General features: G+C 39.7%; 6 protein-coding genes across 6 annotated transcripts in view; 2 read left to right on the top strand and 4 right to left on the bottom strand.

Annotated features, from left to right (window-relative positions):
* Positions 1–11633, bottom strand: part of Piezo (piezo) — a 41750-nt gene extending 30117 nt beyond the window's left edge. The window contains exon 1 of the mRNA XM_064683148.1: positions 11350–11633. The gene's annotated coding sequence lies outside the window, so the exon portion shown is untranslated. The remainder of the gene's footprint in view (positions 1–11349) is intronic.
* On the bottom strand, positions 6933–8210 carry LOC135428997 (TATA-box-binding protein-like). Its single transcript, XM_064683153.1, has one exon. It carries the CDS (start codon positions 8207–8209, stop codon positions 7046–7048), a length of 1164 nt encoding a protein of 387 aa, XP_064539223.1. The 5' UTR covers position 8210; the 3' UTR covers positions 6933–7045.
* Positions 11634–11903: 270 nt separating the features above from the next.
* On the top strand, positions 11904–12504 carry Acbp1 (Acyl-CoA binding protein 1). Its single transcript, XM_064683147.1, has 3 exons — positions 11904–12018; positions 12087–12201; positions 12260–12504. Exons 1-3 carry the CDS (start codon positions 12007–12009, stop codon positions 12400–12402), a joined length of 270 nt encoding a protein of 89 aa, XP_064539217.1. The 5' UTR covers positions 11904–12006; the 3' UTR covers positions 12403–12504.
* On the bottom strand, positions 12502–14750 carry Rbsn-5 (Rabenosyn-5). The gene is made up of 3 exons (XM_064683143.1): positions 13861–14750; positions 13198–13799; positions 12502–12888 (listed from the first exon to the last, which is right to left on the bottom strand). Exons 1-3 carry the CDS (start codon positions 14522–14524, stop codon positions 12646–12648), a joined length of 1509 nt encoding a protein of 502 aa, XP_064539213.1. The 5' UTR covers positions 14525–14750; the 3' UTR covers positions 12502–12645.
* Positions 14751–14919: 169 nt separating this feature from the next.
* Positions 14920–15937, bottom strand: LOC135428983 (uncharacterized). The gene is made up of 2 exons (XM_064683130.1): positions 15818–15937; positions 14920–15760 (listed from the first exon to the last, which is right to left on the bottom strand). Exons 1-2 carry the CDS (start codon positions 15869–15871, stop codon positions 14963–14965), a joined length of 852 nt encoding a protein of 283 aa, XP_064539200.1. The 5' UTR covers positions 15872–15937; the 3' UTR covers positions 14920–14962.
* Positions 15938–16220: 283 nt separating this feature from the next.
* Positions 16221–17299, top strand: LOC135428985 (androgen-induced gene 1 protein). The gene is made up of 2 exons (XM_064683131.1): positions 16221–16792; positions 16856–17299. The coding sequence occupies exons 1-2, from the start codon at positions 16299–16301 to the stop codon at positions 17187–17189; spliced, it is 828 nt and encodes a 275-aa protein (XP_064539201.1). The 5' UTR covers positions 16221–16298; the 3' UTR covers positions 17190–17299.
* The last annotated feature ends 198 nt before the right edge of the window (positions 17300–17497 follow it).

The following is a 17497-nucleotide window of genomic DNA, read 5'->3' as shown; positions in this document are numbered from 1 at the left end:
CAAGTTGTTTGGACAAAAGTTTTTAAGTCCACACTCTAGTAGACAAGTGCAAGCTCTCCCCTCTGGCGACAAGGGGTTAACCATGGCTGTGTATTGACATTGACAATCATTGCACAGAGCCATTGGCACGGCCAACATGACGTCACCAGGCCAAAGTAGATTAAAAAGCAAAACGCGTGACATGTCAGTTCAAACCCCCCTTTTGACGGGCGCCCTGCATCAACATAGTCGCAGTTAACAGGGACTACACAATTGCAAAAGGAAAAAAGTGTACTATAAATAGTCCAAAGGCGCTCTAAAACTGTACCATCAGCTGGACAATAATCCATAGATTACGACGGCTTTTCTCTCGTAAAATCAAAAAAAGAAAAGAGGTTGAATAAATGTTAGAACACAAAATACCCTGTTGTAACTGGTGTACCATAAGTTCTAGAATGTAAACTAAGAACTATTTAATAAAGAGTTATCATATTGAGCTCAAAATGTCGCGTCTAGTCTCTTAGAAATTCTTATTTATATAAGTTATAATCTTGCAATCGAATTAACATAAAAATGTTATGTGTAGCATTACATTTGACACAGCAACAGCTGTTAAACTAAACATAATATAGCATAAAAATGTTTAAAAATATACGATTACGTTAGTCAAATCAAATAAATAACATGAATCTCAAATTGAAATACATTTAACAGAGCATTAACACATTTAACTCAAGAAGAAGCTATGTTAGTCAGTTTTAACATATAATTCAACTGTAGCTTAACAAAAAAAGTAAATGTTAATTTACACAATGCTTGAATGTTATGGTTTGAAACATTTCAAAGAATGTTACGCACCCGTACACCTGCCTAACATACCCGCAACATGCTTGGTACAGGGCATACGAAAAACCAAAGCGCGCCAGTCTATGACGTTGGTAATTAATGTGAAATTAATGGCGAGTAGACACGCGGATCGGTCCGATTGGTAGTTTGGTGATGGTAACTGCTACTAGATGGCGCCACCCAAAAAAAGGGTGGGTGTGTGTACATTTTTTATAGTGCATTTTAAAGGGCGCACTGCAAGAACTTTGTCAAGTGCATTAAATCCCAATTGCAAATATTATTACAAGTTGCCAACGCCCAGGCAAAGTTCAAGTGGCCGCCAGACATGGAAATGAAGATGCTAATGAGTGGAGAAACGGGGAGAAAGCAGAGCAAAGAGGCGGAAGAAAATGTCTTGTTGAAAAACCGCTGATAGCGATTCTGTGTGACTGAGTACCAAACGGATCCGATTCGAGGCGAATCGCAATTGCGTTGAGTGTTGGATAATAAATTCAAATTGGTTTCAGTTAAATACGCCTCGAGTTTTTATTTGCGCAATGTTTTCAAATAGCAAGTGTAAGCTGGGCATTATAAGACCGAAGGATATTTGTTTCAAAAATAAAATAATTTCCAATTGTCCAAAACTCAACTATGATCAAAGTCAATAAGAAGAAGCTGCCTTTGAACTTGACCAAATTTGCATACAGGTTCCAAAGACACAATTAGGCTGATTATAAAAGAAACTAGTTGTAATAGGTGAAATACTTCAACACGGGTTTTAACCTTACCGGTTCGAAAGCCTACATAAAAGACAGCAAAATCTAATCCAGAAGATAACTACATTTAAATAAAAAAAACCTTTTTCAAAACTATTTTTAATAATATCTGCTAACATCTACATATATAAACTTTGGATCAGCAAAGAATTGATAAGCTGATACTTAAATAAACATAAGATAAAAAGAAAGAAGAAACTTCTAATAGTAATAAACTTATTTCATGTACATAAAACTGTAAAGAGCGAAGGTACAAAAGGAAAAACTTGCATTCATGGATGTAGAAAACAAGCTTCTCGAATAGAACTTAAGGGAAAGAAAGTGATTCGAACCGTAAAACAATTCAAAGACAATTATTTTTTTCATATAAAGCTATACTTGATGGTTTTTTTTAAATATTTATTACTAATTTTACTTCAAAGACTTTAAACAATCTAAAATAATTTAAATTAAATAATATTTTGCTCAACAAAATAGTAGTCAAATTTCTTTGTGATCTACCTCAACAATTACTTGACTTCTTAATGTTTAAATAAATGGGTCTTAAATAAAACATAACCGAATTCTAATCAAAAATTATACACATACGCTTATCTTGAATACTTTATATATAAATAAATAAGAATTCCCCTAAATTTAGCTGAGTTTCTTATAAGTTTGCAAACTGTTGCGCGGCATCAAAGCGTAACAAAAGCAGTCAAAGCGTCATTGAGGCCACTTGGACCCACTTCGCAGACATATCGGGAACTTATACACTGATTATAGAGCAAACAATATGCACAGTATGTAAATATAATCAAGTACAAACCCAAATATTTGCAGTGAGCAAACGCATTGGGGCGTCACCAGATATGATGCCCGGGAATGCCCGACTACGGGATACCCTGCAACTTCTCACGCTCACACCAAATGTAGCTCGCGTTGGGGGTGGAGATTACTTTAAAATGAAAGATACTTCATCTGTATATACTATTCTAGAAGCAACATGTCAAGTTTAGTGTTTCTAGCTCTTCAAACTTAAGAGATTGGCTTGAAAACAGGATTTCGATATCGATTTTTATCGATTGCCTGGAAACGGGGTAAGTTATCGATTATCGGACTACAAACTAGCACTGCGCGGGCACTAGGAGGAGCTACGTTCAAGTCTCTAGCTCTTATAGGTTCTAAGATCGACGCCTTCTTAAACACGGACATACGGAAGGACGGACGGATAGACAGACGGACAAGGCTAGATCGACTCGGTTATTGATGCTGACCAAGAATATATTTTTGGGGTCAGAGCATTTGCACAAAAACAGTATACCCATTTTTAATGGGTTTAGGGTGTAAAAACACTCAGAGTTTAGAATACTCTCACGTTCACTCAGATAATACACATATAATATGTACGCCTGAGAAGCCAGCGACGTCCCAGATATATGTATATGTATATGAAAAATCATATATCTATAGAGCTAAGACTAGCGCACATTTAGACATTCAGACTATGACGATAAGACGTCGAACAGATCTTAAAATAGTAGCAAAAAATTAATTTCAATATAAATTTAAATAAAAAAATGAGCAATGCGATAAATTTGCCACTTAATTAAAACAATTTAGCAGCGTGGCTGCCATAAAACTAAAACTAAATAAAACAAAAATATACACACTAATATATATATATGTGTCTGTACAATAAATATATAGATAAGAGTTGACTTTGTAATAGAACATTTTCGAGAACGAGTTTTGCGAGAGGCCGGCAAAAAAACGGAAAAAAAAGCAACAACAAAAAACAAAGAACCTTTAGAAAACCAGACTTGAACATTTTCGGCATAGCGCACATAAAAGTACATGCATATATATATATATATATATATATATTCATATGTATCTTGATATTTTATGTACAATACATATAAACATTTCCGCTAGCGATGACGCAACTGAAACAAACGCTGAGAATGTTGAGGAATTCGTTTAGTCTTTAAACCTGAAGCATCTGTTGAATTATATTCTTTCAAAAAGTTTTTATCTTTTTCTCCAGCTCTAGGCAAGCTGTAAACCCAAAGAAAACAGGTAGCTGAATAGGGCCAACAGCAGCTGCTGCCTCATGGGATGCACTTGGCCAGCTACCTGTCTCAAGAATGATGTGAGGACACGCCCAAAACGTCAAGGGGGCCAGGTGAGGTCGTAGGTGCAGCTGTCGATAAGCCAGGACATAGATTCACTTCATTCTTTTTAGGCGCGTTTCTTGTTCAGCCCTAACGGAACTAGTTCAAGGCCAGTCGCAGGCGGAACTAGTTAAATGCAATTTGTATTCAAACATTTGCTACGTAATTTCAAACAGATTCTATTTAAATTAAATAAAACTCTCTGATAAAGTTTCTTATATAGTTTGGAGTTTTTTGGAACTACTTCAAGTTAAAATGTTTATACATTTTTAAGGGAAAAATGATTCCAAATTAAAATTCAATTTTCTAATTAATTTCCCTAAATAGTTTTATTTTTATGTTTTGAAAAAAATTATAATTAATAAGAATTTAATATTCTCACTAATTTTGTTACAAAATGTGATTGTTTTGAGAACAAGTTTAAGTTCAAGTATTTATAAATGTTTTAATAAAAAAATGACTTCAAATTGAAGTTCAATTTTCTGATAAAGCTTCTTTAATAAACGCGGTTGTTTTTAGAACTAGTTCAAGTATTCAAGTATTTATTTGTATTATAAGAAAAAATATGATTTGAAATTTCAATTCTAATTCCTGATTCATTTTCTTACTAGTGAAAGAACTAGTTCAACTTCTTCAAGTCCAGTTTAATGCAGACCCAGTTATTAGAGCCAAAACTAATTTTGATCAATAAATAAGGGCGTATTTAGCCAGACCCACCATGATTATAACCACCCTTTTCTTTATACCTATATATATACATAAAGCTGGAAACTCGACGTAAAACAATCAACCAATATCTAGTTCACTTAAACAGGTTCAACTCTTGCAGTGAACTGAAATTGAAAACATTTGTCAAGCTGAGCACAACAAATGCGAATTGATTTTCAAATATATTTCTCATACGGTCTGCAACTAGCCCCACTCTATATAAAAATTGAGAATCAAATATGTTGCATTCGATTGAAAATGCTGCACTGATACACCCATAAGGACCTGGGGGAACAGCTACATTTAGATAGCCGACGATGAAATACCCTAGTGCACAAATGCTCTTTAATATAGTAGCTCCTATTCGGCTGCTACAGAAATGCTTACTGCCTACAGTCAGACAAATAATATATATTAAGTTTTGAAGCCCTATTATATATATAGTCGCGGGCATTATGCTATAGAGATCTATTAATCTCCAACATACTTTTATGCCAAGATTTTAGACTAAGTACAAAAGATACCAAGTGTTATTAAAGCCAAGTGAAATTGATCGACAAATATGCAACAATATATAGCTACAGCTCCCTTTGCTCATCTAGATAAAGCTGATTGGTTCATAAATGTTTATCATTAACTATAATACCCTTTGTGTAGGGTATCAAAAAAGCAGCGGCATCAATGGCAACAAACAAACTGAAAAATAAATGCAGCTGTTGCAGTTTTATAAATGCGGTTACCCTCCAAACCTTGCCCAAAACTATCTATCTGTTATACGTATATCGTATATACTATATCGTATATCAATAGCATGCTCAATGTGTGTGTGTGGGTGAATCACGTAATGTTGAGGGCGCTTTTTTAGGCGCACGCCTCAATGGGCTGGGCAGAATGTTTCTGGTTCTGGCCAATAAAAGCTACACTTTTTGGATTGCCAACTTTTTGGCCAGCTGTTGGGGCGTTCTCGAGAGGGGGAGGAGGATGGGTGGGTGGCACATGGAGCGTGGTAAATGACTTTTAACGCTGACAGCGAAAACAGTTTTGGGCCGAAACGGGGCAGTTGGGCCAAACAAATTGCAACGACATTCTGTTCCTTTGGCTGCAGGCGAAAAACAAAATACAATAATAAACAAGAGTGCTCGACTAGGAGATACCCTGAATCCAGCGCTGAGAGAACTTTACTAAGATTCTAGCTAGGCAAATGCCAAAGGACAAGGCTCTAGCTTCAAAAAGAAGTATATTTTGACCTGGGATCATTTAGGGAAAGCTATCCGTACAGTGAAACATTCTTTATGTGCATATATACCCAGTCTCAAGGTCGATTTTAATAGATATTAACTCGATATAAAATCGAATATCTATCAAATTTGAAGTTCCTAGCTTTTTATACAGAAGGACAAACAGATGCACACAGCTAGATCGACTTAATTCCATGTCCCGATCAAGAATATATACACTTTATGAGGTCGGAGGTGCTTCCTTCGGCCTGTTACATAAATTTGCACAAAAACAAGCTAGCCTTTAACCCGTTTTTAATCGGTTCAGCGCATAAAAACGGTGATAAATGAAACAAAATGTGAGAAGTCACCCGATATGATAACGCTTTTTGGTCTCATCTGGCATTATGAAATATAGATATGAATAGGTATTTCATATCAAATAAATACAAAACGATTGCCACAAATCAATTTCAATAATATAAATTGATTGATACTAATCGAATAAAAAGCTTATAAGGCGAAAGCTAATTTCCGCTAATTAAAATACATTTTTGTTTAAAGTAGAGCAAAAACTCATTTAATGTAGCTGTGGATGCTGTCGTTGCCCTATTAATTAGAAAACTGCAAGCAGATCAGAATGTTTATTTAAGTAAAATGAGTCCAATAAGAACCATAAAAATGTGCACAAGAACATTAACATATAAACTAGCATGTGGCACGTGTCCAGGTCTGAATTGCCGTAGCAGACATCTCAGATTAATGCATATAAATATAGATAAACATGTGCTCATGCAATAATTTGTTTAGTTTAAGGAAGAAGGTAGATTACACATGCACTAAAAACACGAATCAAAGCATGTGTCAGCAGGGCTTACTTAAATTAATGACAATCGCATAGAGGGGTTTTGTTTAAAAAATACGATTTGAATGATGTAGCATATAAATATTTATATACACACTTATCCAAAAACTCTATTTATAAAGGGAAGAGAGAACACTAATCAAATACAAAGTCAGTAAGGCTTACTTAACTTCATGAGAAACGCATAGTAAGGCGATATTAAACAAATACGATTTGAATGCTGTAGCAGACATCTCTGATATATGCATCTAAAAGTTTTTGTTAGTAAAACGAAGAGAAAACTCTAGCAAAGCACAAGTCAATTAAATTCATGAGAATAGCATAGTAAGGCGATGTTTGAAAAATACAATTTGAATGCCTTAATCAACGCTTAGTATTTATGTTATTTATAGAATATTACGAGTACTTGTAGTGTTTAGTAAATGATTATTCAAGTTACAAGGGATTGTTTTCAAGCTAAGCAAAGAGGATTGCGCATCGATAAGATTTAATTGTCCATAGCACCCGTTGCTCCAAGCACTACCAGAACTTCTCATCTTCTACTTCCTCAGCAGAATCATCCCCATCTTGATCGGTGTCAGAGTCCTGATTGCTGGCATCCCCCGTGTGCTTGCCCGCCACTTTGGGTAGACTCGCCGCATTCCAGCGCAACTTAGCGTGGCCACCGATCGAACGGGCCAAGTTGCCCGCATTGACGATCGCCATGGAGCCGGCATCATTGTAGCGTGGTCGTTTCTTTTGCAGCTTGCTGGCCCAGCACTCCGTAGCACGACGGCGAGCATTGCCGCAAATATTCTCATTGCTATCCGAGTTCCTTGGCGGTGGCGACGGCTGCTCACGCCGCATGCCGGACTTGACATTGGTCATCGGCGTGGGGATGCCAGCCACGTTGGGCGGACGCTTGACTTGGCCGGGCTTCAAGGTAACATTCTCTTTCTTGCTCCTTAACTTGCCGGCAATCTGGTCGCTGCTGGCCATTGACTCCGATTCCGGCGACTTGACAATCGGCCTGGTGCGGAACTCATGGACCAATGGATAAAGCCGCTGTATGGCCGATTCGACGGCATTCACGCTGGCCGCGGTCACCGTAATGCTGCCCGTGGAGAAGATCTTCATGGTGGCCTTGGGATCGCGCATTTTATAGGTAACACCCGGATGCAGTTCCGGCTCATAACTGGCATTATCACGATATCGTTCCGAGAACTTGACGATCCTTATCGACCAGGGCATGCTGCAGGTGCCCAGCACATTGACAATGCGAAAGTTCTGAAAATGCACCGGAAATCCGAGTTTTCCGAGGCTGCGGGCATAGCGCCGCGCCGCGACCTTCGCCTGCGGCTCTGAAATGGCGCCCGTACACGTTATACGGCCAGAGGACCATATCGATGCCGTCGTATACGGACGTCGCAGACGCATTGTGACCATGCCATTCTCTCGACGATACTCCACATTCGAGCCATGGAGCGCAATCTCGCGCAGCTTGAGATGGCAGCGCACACTGAACGAGCAGACGACATTGTTGATTACGATGTCCAACTCTGACGAGGGTTCCGGATTGGCATCTGCTTCGATTGCTTCAACTGCTTGGATTGTTGTTGTTTCGATTGTTTCGTTCGCTGCGGCTGTTGTTGTTTCAGCCATGTTTATGGCCAGGCCTAACACTTCGCTCTCATTAAAAACCATTTTGTTCGGTATTATCTTACAATTAATTGAAAGTTAATATGAATATAGAATTATTAACTTGAAGTCGCGTCTTTAATAATTTCGTTTTCCTTCTAAAAGACAGCTGACTGACTTGTGGAAAACTCTTTGTTTAACAGTGTGGTAAATTCTTTTTTTCCACCGGCCTACTGAGACCCAAAAATTTTCAGGCCATTGAATCGAATTTCTGCTTAGAAATTAGAACTTTTTTAAGTTCTATTTAACAAGCGACTACGTCAGTTGCTCTTAATAGGATAGATACTATGATATATTGTGTAATACGCTTATTTGGCCCCAATAAACTTCTAAAATTACTGATGGCATTTAAATTTATTAAAAATACTTTATAAATACATATGTGCAATGAATACTTTAAATAAAAATGATTCAATAGTTTAATCAGAAAGATCTTCCATATAAAATTAGCTATTTACTGCACAACTATACAGTATACATTCAATGTATTAAATATTGAATTTAGTGTGTATGTATTTGTATAACCAATTGAGTTTTTAAGTTTAATACACAATACGCAAATATTTATAACTTATTTCTAGATTAAATGTGTCACATTTAATGTAGGTTTTAGCTTATCATCTATTGATGAATAAAACTTAAATGCAAGTCTGTTGAATATTGAATATTCAATCCAAAATAAACCATCTCTAGGCAAAGTACAGAGTATCGCAGCTCTCTATACATACTACAGAGTATCGCCAAAAATGCACAATCACAACTTGATAAGCTTTATAAAGGGGGCAGGCGGGGTCAACCGAATGCGTCATTTCTAAAGTTCTAATGAAAAACGCAACATGCAAAAACCACGAAAACTGAATCATCGAACGGCAGAAAATAAGTGAAAAATAAAACGAAAACAATTTTCGAAATATCAAATAGATTTTTTACTGAGAACAGAACCTTATGCAAGCTCCAAAAATACATATAAATGAATATAGTCCCCATATCTGACTGATATAACTATAAAGGCCCATTGCCTAGGGCCAAAACCATCAGCTGCAGTTGCCACTCGAAAGTCTCCGTGGACACAAGAAAAGTCAACAGCAGAAGTACTCTAGTTGGAAGACTAGAATATACCCTGTAGCATGCAGTATGAACATTTCATTATTAATATAACTTCTTTGTTTATTGTTCGATGAGTTTGACATTATCTGGAATTAAAATTGGTATTTGAATGTTGGTATGATCTGGGGAAAGAAACTGCATCTAAGAATTTCTAATTTTTGTTGGAGTGGACGAGTTATCCAAAGAGTGAAACATTCCACATATTAAATTTGGACTATATAGATAGATATTAATCTATTTCGGTATTGGGTATTCATGCTGGCCAAGAAGCTACACACTTTACAATCTCAAAGGTGCCTTTCTTGGCCGGTTACAAGATTCGTCACAACTTCAATATACCTTGTGTTTACACATCGAAAAGGGGCACGGGGTATTGCAACAACAACACCTGACCGTGGGCTCGTTGTCAGCTGCAGCTCAAAGGAAGGCGCAGCTGCTACCAAGTGCAGCTCAAGTGGCAGAAGCCGTCGCAGCTGATAAGCGTCCGCCCCCCCTCACCCCACTTAAGTGAAAAGCACTTTGCAATGGCCGTGACTAATGAGGGGGAAAAGCGACAACGACTGGGTCAACATTAATCGGGGCAAATAGTAAATTGAAGTTGAAGTGATTGATTGAGGGGGGAGGCTCGCGCTTATCAAAACCAGTGAAAATGATCGGGCCAAGGGGTTGGGGCTGTGGTTGGGATAAGTGCAATATAGAAAATGAAAGTTAGCCGGCTAAACATGATCATTTAGGTATTGTGAAAACGCGTTCTAGATTAAATGAACTGAATGCTGTTGGTAAATGTCGCTGTATAAATGTGTTAATGAAATTATAAATAGAGCAACAGCTGCATACACAAACCAGCTGAAAAGGAAAGTGAGAAAACAGAGACAGAGCGATTATGAAAGGGAGAGAAGGAATAAATTAAGAATGAATATCGACTAGAAGCAGCTGCATCTGCTAGCTCTATTGTTATCAATTCTGCTTTGTTCCGCATCCTTAAACGTTGCAATGACAGCGTTAGTTTGCTTTAGAATTGTAAGCTAATTCTCTTTTACATATTCTTTATATGTATAAATAAAGTTCCATCACTCTGTCTCCCTCTCTCTTTCCTGACACTCTTTCTATCTCACTTACTCAGACTTCAGTTAAAAGGTCTCCCTAAAACTCACAATTTCTCATGATCTTTAATTTATCAAAGTCAGAAAGTTATTTAAAAAGCCGTACAAAAACCGTACTTTTAAAATAAAACCTGATGCAATCGAAAATAACAGATATACAATACATGCCACAACTAAGGGAAAAATTTAAAGTCTACACTACGCTTAAATAATAAAAATACGAAAAATCTAGAAAAAAAGTCTTTTGTTTAAACAAAATATAATGAATGGCTCGCTTTATACTGTGTGCGCTTCAGTTTTCGATAAAATCTAGCCAAAAAATGAAACCGAAACAAAAAAAAACAATAACAAAAGCGGCAAACGAAAACGAGACCCAGGCGCACAGGCAGGAAGGAAGAAGCGCTGAATGGGAATGGGAAATGGCATGGAATGCCGCATATGAATAGAAAATCAAAAGTCGGCTTTGTTGACTGTTGTTGCTGTTTGCCGTTGCTGCTGTTGTTTGTTTGCCTTTCGCACTTCAATTGTTGTTGCTGGTAGCTTAAATTTGTTTAGCTACGAATAACGCACAAAACAACAACAAAAAAACATACACGCACACACACACTCATGCCAAGGGCAGCGTGCGTTACAGCTAGCGTTGCGGGACTAGGCTTCAAATTGATCGCATCATAGAAAAGCGGGCAACGCCGCCACCGGCAGCGCTGCAAAGGAATCGATGCACGCAAAAAAATATATATATATAAAAAAAAAAACAAAATTCTAACAAGAAAAAAAATAACAGTTACGTGTTGCTGGCCTATTAGCATAGCCAAAAAATTTAATACATAAACACATGCACACACTCATTTATATATGACTGTATATGTATATGTATAGACATAAAACTATGTCTATGCTTCGGATACTAGTTGCTAGGTAAATTTATAATCATACCACATTTGCATAAGCAGCGCCTGGCGCGCCGATACAGCAGCAACAACACAAACACTGAACAGAACACAACACACAAATTTCTAGCAATAACAAATCGCTTTTCTTTTCTTTTCTTGTTGGCACTTTCTCTTCGATATTGCGCTCGCGAATTTTTATTGCAGCGAACACTTCTGTGCGGCGCCGCACTGCATTTGCATTTAATTTACACACACTATTTATATTATTAAATTCTTTAAGTTGCGTTTTGATTTCGATTTTTTTAATGAAAAGACGCCCACGCGCAAACACGTCCGCCCGCTATGAAAGTTCGACGCGTAATAACAGCTGTAAACAGAACGGCTGTAAACGTTGAGAGAGCGACTGTTAACAGGCAGTGCTGTACACTTGGCCGACTCAGTAACATAGCTAGCTTTTTTTTAAGCTGCTAAATGATATAAGTATAGTTGTGTGTTCAAATTGTTGAATTAATTTTTTAAAGTAACATTATACTAAGCTGGCACTATTTAAATAATAAATTAGCTAAATATTTTGCACCATTTTATTTTATGCTTAACAGCTGCCAGCCCTGTGGCTGTTAAATAACAGTGGCGCTTTCTCGTGTTAACTATCGACTGCTCTTAGAGATGAACAGTAACATAGAAAAATAAATAGTTAATCATGTCTGAACAGGTAAATGTGCGAAAATTAATATAAAATATACATTAAACAGTAGAAAAAAACATGCTGCATGTTGCCAGGAGTTCAACCAAGCCGCCGAGGATGTCAAGAACTTAAACAGCACACCAGCCGACAGCGATCTGCTGGAACTGTATGGCTTATTCAAGCAGGCCAATGTGGGAGATTGCAATACAGGTGAGGCCTAAAGTTATTCATTTAACCTTTCAACTTTAATTTTCCCCAATTTGTACAGATAAGCCCGGTTTCCTGGACTTCAAGGGCAAGTCCAAATGGGAGGCCTGGAACAAGCTAAAGGGCACGAGCAGCGCTGACGCCCGAACTGCATACATAGCCAAAGTGAAATCTCTGATTGCGGCTGTGGGTCTAAAGTCCTAAACTGATGCTGGCATTAAGTTAGAAATCTCCAGAAGGAAATGCATTTCTCACATGTAGTACGCACAATTTCGTCTGCACAAAATACACACGCAAGCCAAATAACATTTGCACATTTATTTAGTCAATAGCGGGAATGGATGTAAAAATAATATATATCTATATATAACACATATGCATATATATTTCAACTATAATTATAGTTCACATCTATATTCATATAGATTTGCATATCTATAGGCATGTTTAGCTGTCCAACTGGGGTGTTGTGGCACTGTTGCCCGACTGCCTCTGTCGCTCGTACACCTCGCGCTGTAGCTCGCGCAGATTTAGCTCCAGCGTCTCGACCACATCAAAATTCAGATCCTCACGCGCCTGCTTAATATAGCCCTTAATTATGTTGATTTGTTCAATCAGCGGATCGTCCACGCTCGACATGGCCGCGGATGCTTGTGGCGCCGACCAGTTGTTTAACGATTGCAAATCAGACTGCAAAGAATTTTAATTAAATGGAGTGGAAATGTGCTCTAGTCGGTAGTGCCCGACTAGGAGATACCCTATGCCCAGAGTTAATCGTGTAAGTGCTTAGTTAAGATATCTGGAAAGACAAAAAAAACACAATTTTCGCAAAATGCTTTGAAACGGAGGAGCCAGTTTGCATAGAAGCACATAGTCGGACATGGTCTGTGGCCTTATGTCTCATTCAACGTGTTACACGTCGCTTAACATAACTTGAATATCCCGCCGCAAGTGTATAATAATTCGTAAGCAACAGCTGCTGGTTTTTGATTAACTTACGCCCTGGGCAAAGCTGCGGTTTTCCAGACTAACGCCGGACTGCGCCGCCAAGCCTTTGCGCTCGTAGGCCTCCATGGCCATACGCTGTTCGGTGAGAATGCGCTGTTCGGTTTCCATGCGTTTGCGCTCCTGGATCCGGCGTATATACGCCTCGTCCGGCAGCGGCGGCAGTGACAGCATGCGTTCCTTTATGGCCTGCACGCAGCTCAAGCGTATGGCTTTCTTCAGCGCCTCATCACGGCTGCCCGGTTCCGAGTGTATGGTCAAAATGCGTTTGCTGCGCAAATCAATTTTCTCAGCAACTTGACCAATCTTGCCGCGCAATGCGCCTGCATCCGCAATCGTGAATATGGATTCACCATCGTGCAGACTGTTAACAATCTTTAGATACATGTCCAAATCGGGTGTCACTTGTTTCTGTAGCTGCCTGATTTCCTCATAGACCTGAGACATTAAGGGGTGGCAAGTGCGGCTTTCGTGCATGTCCTGACGCGTGTCCAGCAGCCACAAGCAATGCTGGCAGAGGCGTATGGCGCGATACTCCTGATGCTGCTTCTGTTGCAAAGGCTCGCCACGTGTCGTTGACAAGCTGGCCAATTGCACTGCACAAAAAATATACAGTATATACAGTAGGGATGCGAAACAGGGCAATGCATGACCTACTTGCATTCTCCAGCTGCAGGAAACGGGAACAGTCGTGGCACATAATGCCGCCACAGAGCCGACAATGATGCTGTCGGCGGGCTATGTGAAAACTCTTGGCGCAGTTGGGGCACAGCTTAACGGAGCTGCCGTCTAACCAAGGCACTGTCTGTTGTTCGTGCTGCTTGCGCTGCACCGCATCCGTGGGCAAATCCTTAAGCAGGCGATGCAGCCTTATGATCAGCTTATTCGTTTCGCTCGCATATCGCTCCAGCCGAGGATTACGCACCGTTTGAAAGTACTCAAAGTGAGAGCGCTCTGCGCCCGCACTCTGCTTAGACATATTGTTGTAGACATTGAGCTGCGTTCGCGCATTGCTCGCTTTGGCTCCATTAGGACCAGCTGCATTGGTTGCGCCGGCAGAGGGCGTGGCTGCTGGCTGCGCAGCACGATTGCGCTCATCCTCGAAATTGTTCAGAATCTTTTTCTTGGCTTTGGTAAATATATCCTTGAAGACGGACTTTAGTGCATCCTCCTCCTCGGCATGTTGGCGCGCAAAGTGCTCGGTTAAAAAATCGATGGACTTCAAATCGGCACGGCAAATAGGACACAGAAAGCCCTCCAGTATCTCGTCACTGCTAGCGCTGGGCTCCTCATCGGCGCTATCAAATGGATTACCGGACATGCTGTCATGGATTTCGGGCAATGCGTAAGCGAAAGACGGGGTTTTTTTGTGGGTGTATTTGCCGCTGAACTATATACACTGTGACATCTGTCGGAATTTGGCCATTTATTTGTGGCTTGTCCTGCTGCCAATTTATTTCTAATTGTATTCGGGCACCTCAAAATATATTTATAATTTTAATTGAATTTTGAATAAAACTCCCCCTGAGCCACCCACACGGACAAGATAGGAAGTGTTTGGCATTCACGTGTAAACGTGCTGTCCAACTTAACAGCGATGTTCAGGCAGGGTACGCTGTTCAAATAAACAGGCTAGCAAAATTAATCGATTGTATCTTATTGTTGATTATTTGAATTGAAAAACTTTTTAATAAAATTAACGTTCTCTAACAATCATTAATTTAATTACTGTATAATATATAATGTAGTAACTAGAAATCTAAGCATCTTCTTCATCACTAAACTCATCTTCATCTTTGGCTTTCCGGGACTTGCGCTCTAACTCGCGGGCGAATAGTTCTTGGAATGCCTCATATTCTGGCAGCGTGACATGGCATATTTTGGTAGCGAAGGATTTCTCAGATGTATCCGTTATCTGATATAGTCGATTGTTTGTCGTCGGCTCATTGGGATCCGCCTTGAGTGCACGTGGCTTAAAGAGGCCCAAGCGCAGCAGAAATGTGTGGCGACAGCGTAGCTCCTCGAAGGGCAGCGACAGCGCCGCGGATTTAACTATTTCAGGCACTTCGATGCGCATTATATCGAACATATAGTTTAACTTCTGCTCAATGGTTTTTTCCGATTGCACCAGCAAATCCGGACTATTCATTAGCAGCTTCCACACGTTCTTATTGTTTGTCAGTCGACTCTTCAGATAGGCGCTCAGTGAGAGCAGCTGATGGGCATCGCTAACGTCCAGCAGCTCGGGGTATTTGGTCAGCAGGAGATGCAACAGGTGCTCGCCAAACTGACAGGCGCGCCAAATCTCTAGGCTATTAATTAGGCGCTCCGGTGTGCGTTTCAGTACGGTTGGATTGCCCGTAACGATGCGCAGAAAGCTAACGGTCTCCAGACCATGATTCTGAAATGTTTCGTGTGCACGCTGCCAATTCTCGGGCGTGTAAATGGCTAAAGCGGGCTCCAACTTGATGGCCTCCTCGATGTGTAGCTGCTCCAGTTGCATCAGCTTTGGCGCGGCCGCCTTTGCTGCCAAATGGCGAACAGTTTGACTCTTAAACTGCAAAATTTGGGCTGTTTAGAGTTTACTTAAGGTATAATTTATTTTTACGCATACTTGTTGTTGCTTTTTGAGCACATTTTGTGCATTAAATAATATTTTTCTCCACATGCCCAAAAATTTTGCGCAATTCTTTTTTTTAACCAAAACAATCAACAGCTGTTTTCCAATTGCTGTTAATGTAAACGCTGTTAAGTTAGAAGAGCGAAACTCTGTTAAAAATGTTAACCCTGTATGATACGACATCAAGCGATTTCATTTATTTTAATTTGATGAGTGGAAATAGTGCGGCTATAATTAAAAAAATGCTATGCCATTAATTCAAATAATAACAAAGTAAACAAGTAAATGATAAAAACACTTAACATTCATTAAATATCGTTAATAACATATATTTTATACGCTCATATAATGTCGTATCATACAGGCAGTTTTTATGCATAATGTAAACAATAACACGCGTTGCTCTGCTGCAGCCCTGGCAGCTCCATCTGCAAACGCCGCCACTGTAAATTGTAAATTATTTTATTCAAAAATTATGGCCAAGAGTAAGAAACAATTGCGCGAACAGCACGCTGCAAGGGAAGCCGTTCAAGTCACCAACGCGCGACTGGAGACGTGCAACGATGCCTACACGAGCGGCGCATTTAGTTACCTGCGCTTTTTGGTTCACCTGCTGGCGGCGGCACAATTCTGCTACGGGATTTACTATTATCTATTCAAACTGCACTGGCCGAAGGGTCTGCATGAGGAGGAGGAGCTGAAAACGCGCTGGGGTGGCAAATTCAAGTATCTGACATTTCTCGATGTCATCGTGCAGGCCATTTATCACAGCGTGGCGCTGCTGAATGATATCTTCGGCAACAACACCGTGACCGTGGCTCCAAAGTCCTGTCTGCGCCAGGTGCGTGATTATATATTCGCCACGTTCGCATTTCCCATTGCGCATAATGTGTGCATTTCCTTCTGGGTCATTTATGTATGGGATCGTGAGCTCATCTTTCCCGCCGCCCTGGACCTTATTTTTCCCAAGCAAGTTTTACTTTTTCCATTTTCTGTTTATGCGTATCAGCTTTTAACACTTTCTTATTGCAGCTGGCTGAATCATGTGGTTCATACGAATGTTGCGCTATTGGCCATCATGGATATGTTTACTTGCTTCCGGCGCTATCCCAGCCGCTTGGCCGGCGTCACCGGCAACGTGGCGTTTATGCTCCTCTACATCATTTGGGTGAATATTGTGCGCTATTTTAGCGGTCAGTGGGTTTATCCCTTGCTCGAGGTTTTGCCGGTGCCGCTGCGTTGTTTAATGTTCCTCGGTTTAGTCGGTTTGAGTTTGGCCTGCTACTTGCTGGGCGAGTTCGTTAACAATATTGTGTGGGCGCCAGAGTTCAAGTTGCTGAAGCAAAAACAAATCAAACAGGGCTAAAGCACACAACTAACCAACTTATGTACTCATTTGAAAACCAAGAGATTTGTTCATTGTGTTCGTCTGTCCGCAGAGGCTGCCTTAAAATACACTCCACTGTATATATCTTATATTTTGAATTTAAGTAAACAGCTATTAACATTGCCGCGTCTTAAAACAAATAATAAATACTTTAAATACCAAACGATCTTTTTATATGTTTAGTCTTTTTCAAAAACCGCGCCCTCCGTGCCAATATTATCGATTAATAGCTATCGATTGCTGTTGCTGCAGCGCAGCTGCACTTATGAGCAACAAATTTATCCGAG

This window comes from Drosophila montana, unplaced genomic scaffold (assembly GCF_035044405.1).
Source record: "Drosophila montana isolate Dmon_TW-CO22-7 unplaced genomic scaffold, ASM3504440v1 contig_2582_1, whole genome shotgun sequence".
Classification (NCBI taxonomy): domain Eukaryota; kingdom Metazoa; phylum Arthropoda; class Insecta; order Diptera; family Drosophilidae; genus Drosophila; species Drosophila montana.
This window is presented reverse-complemented; position numbering and strand designations above follow the sequence as displayed.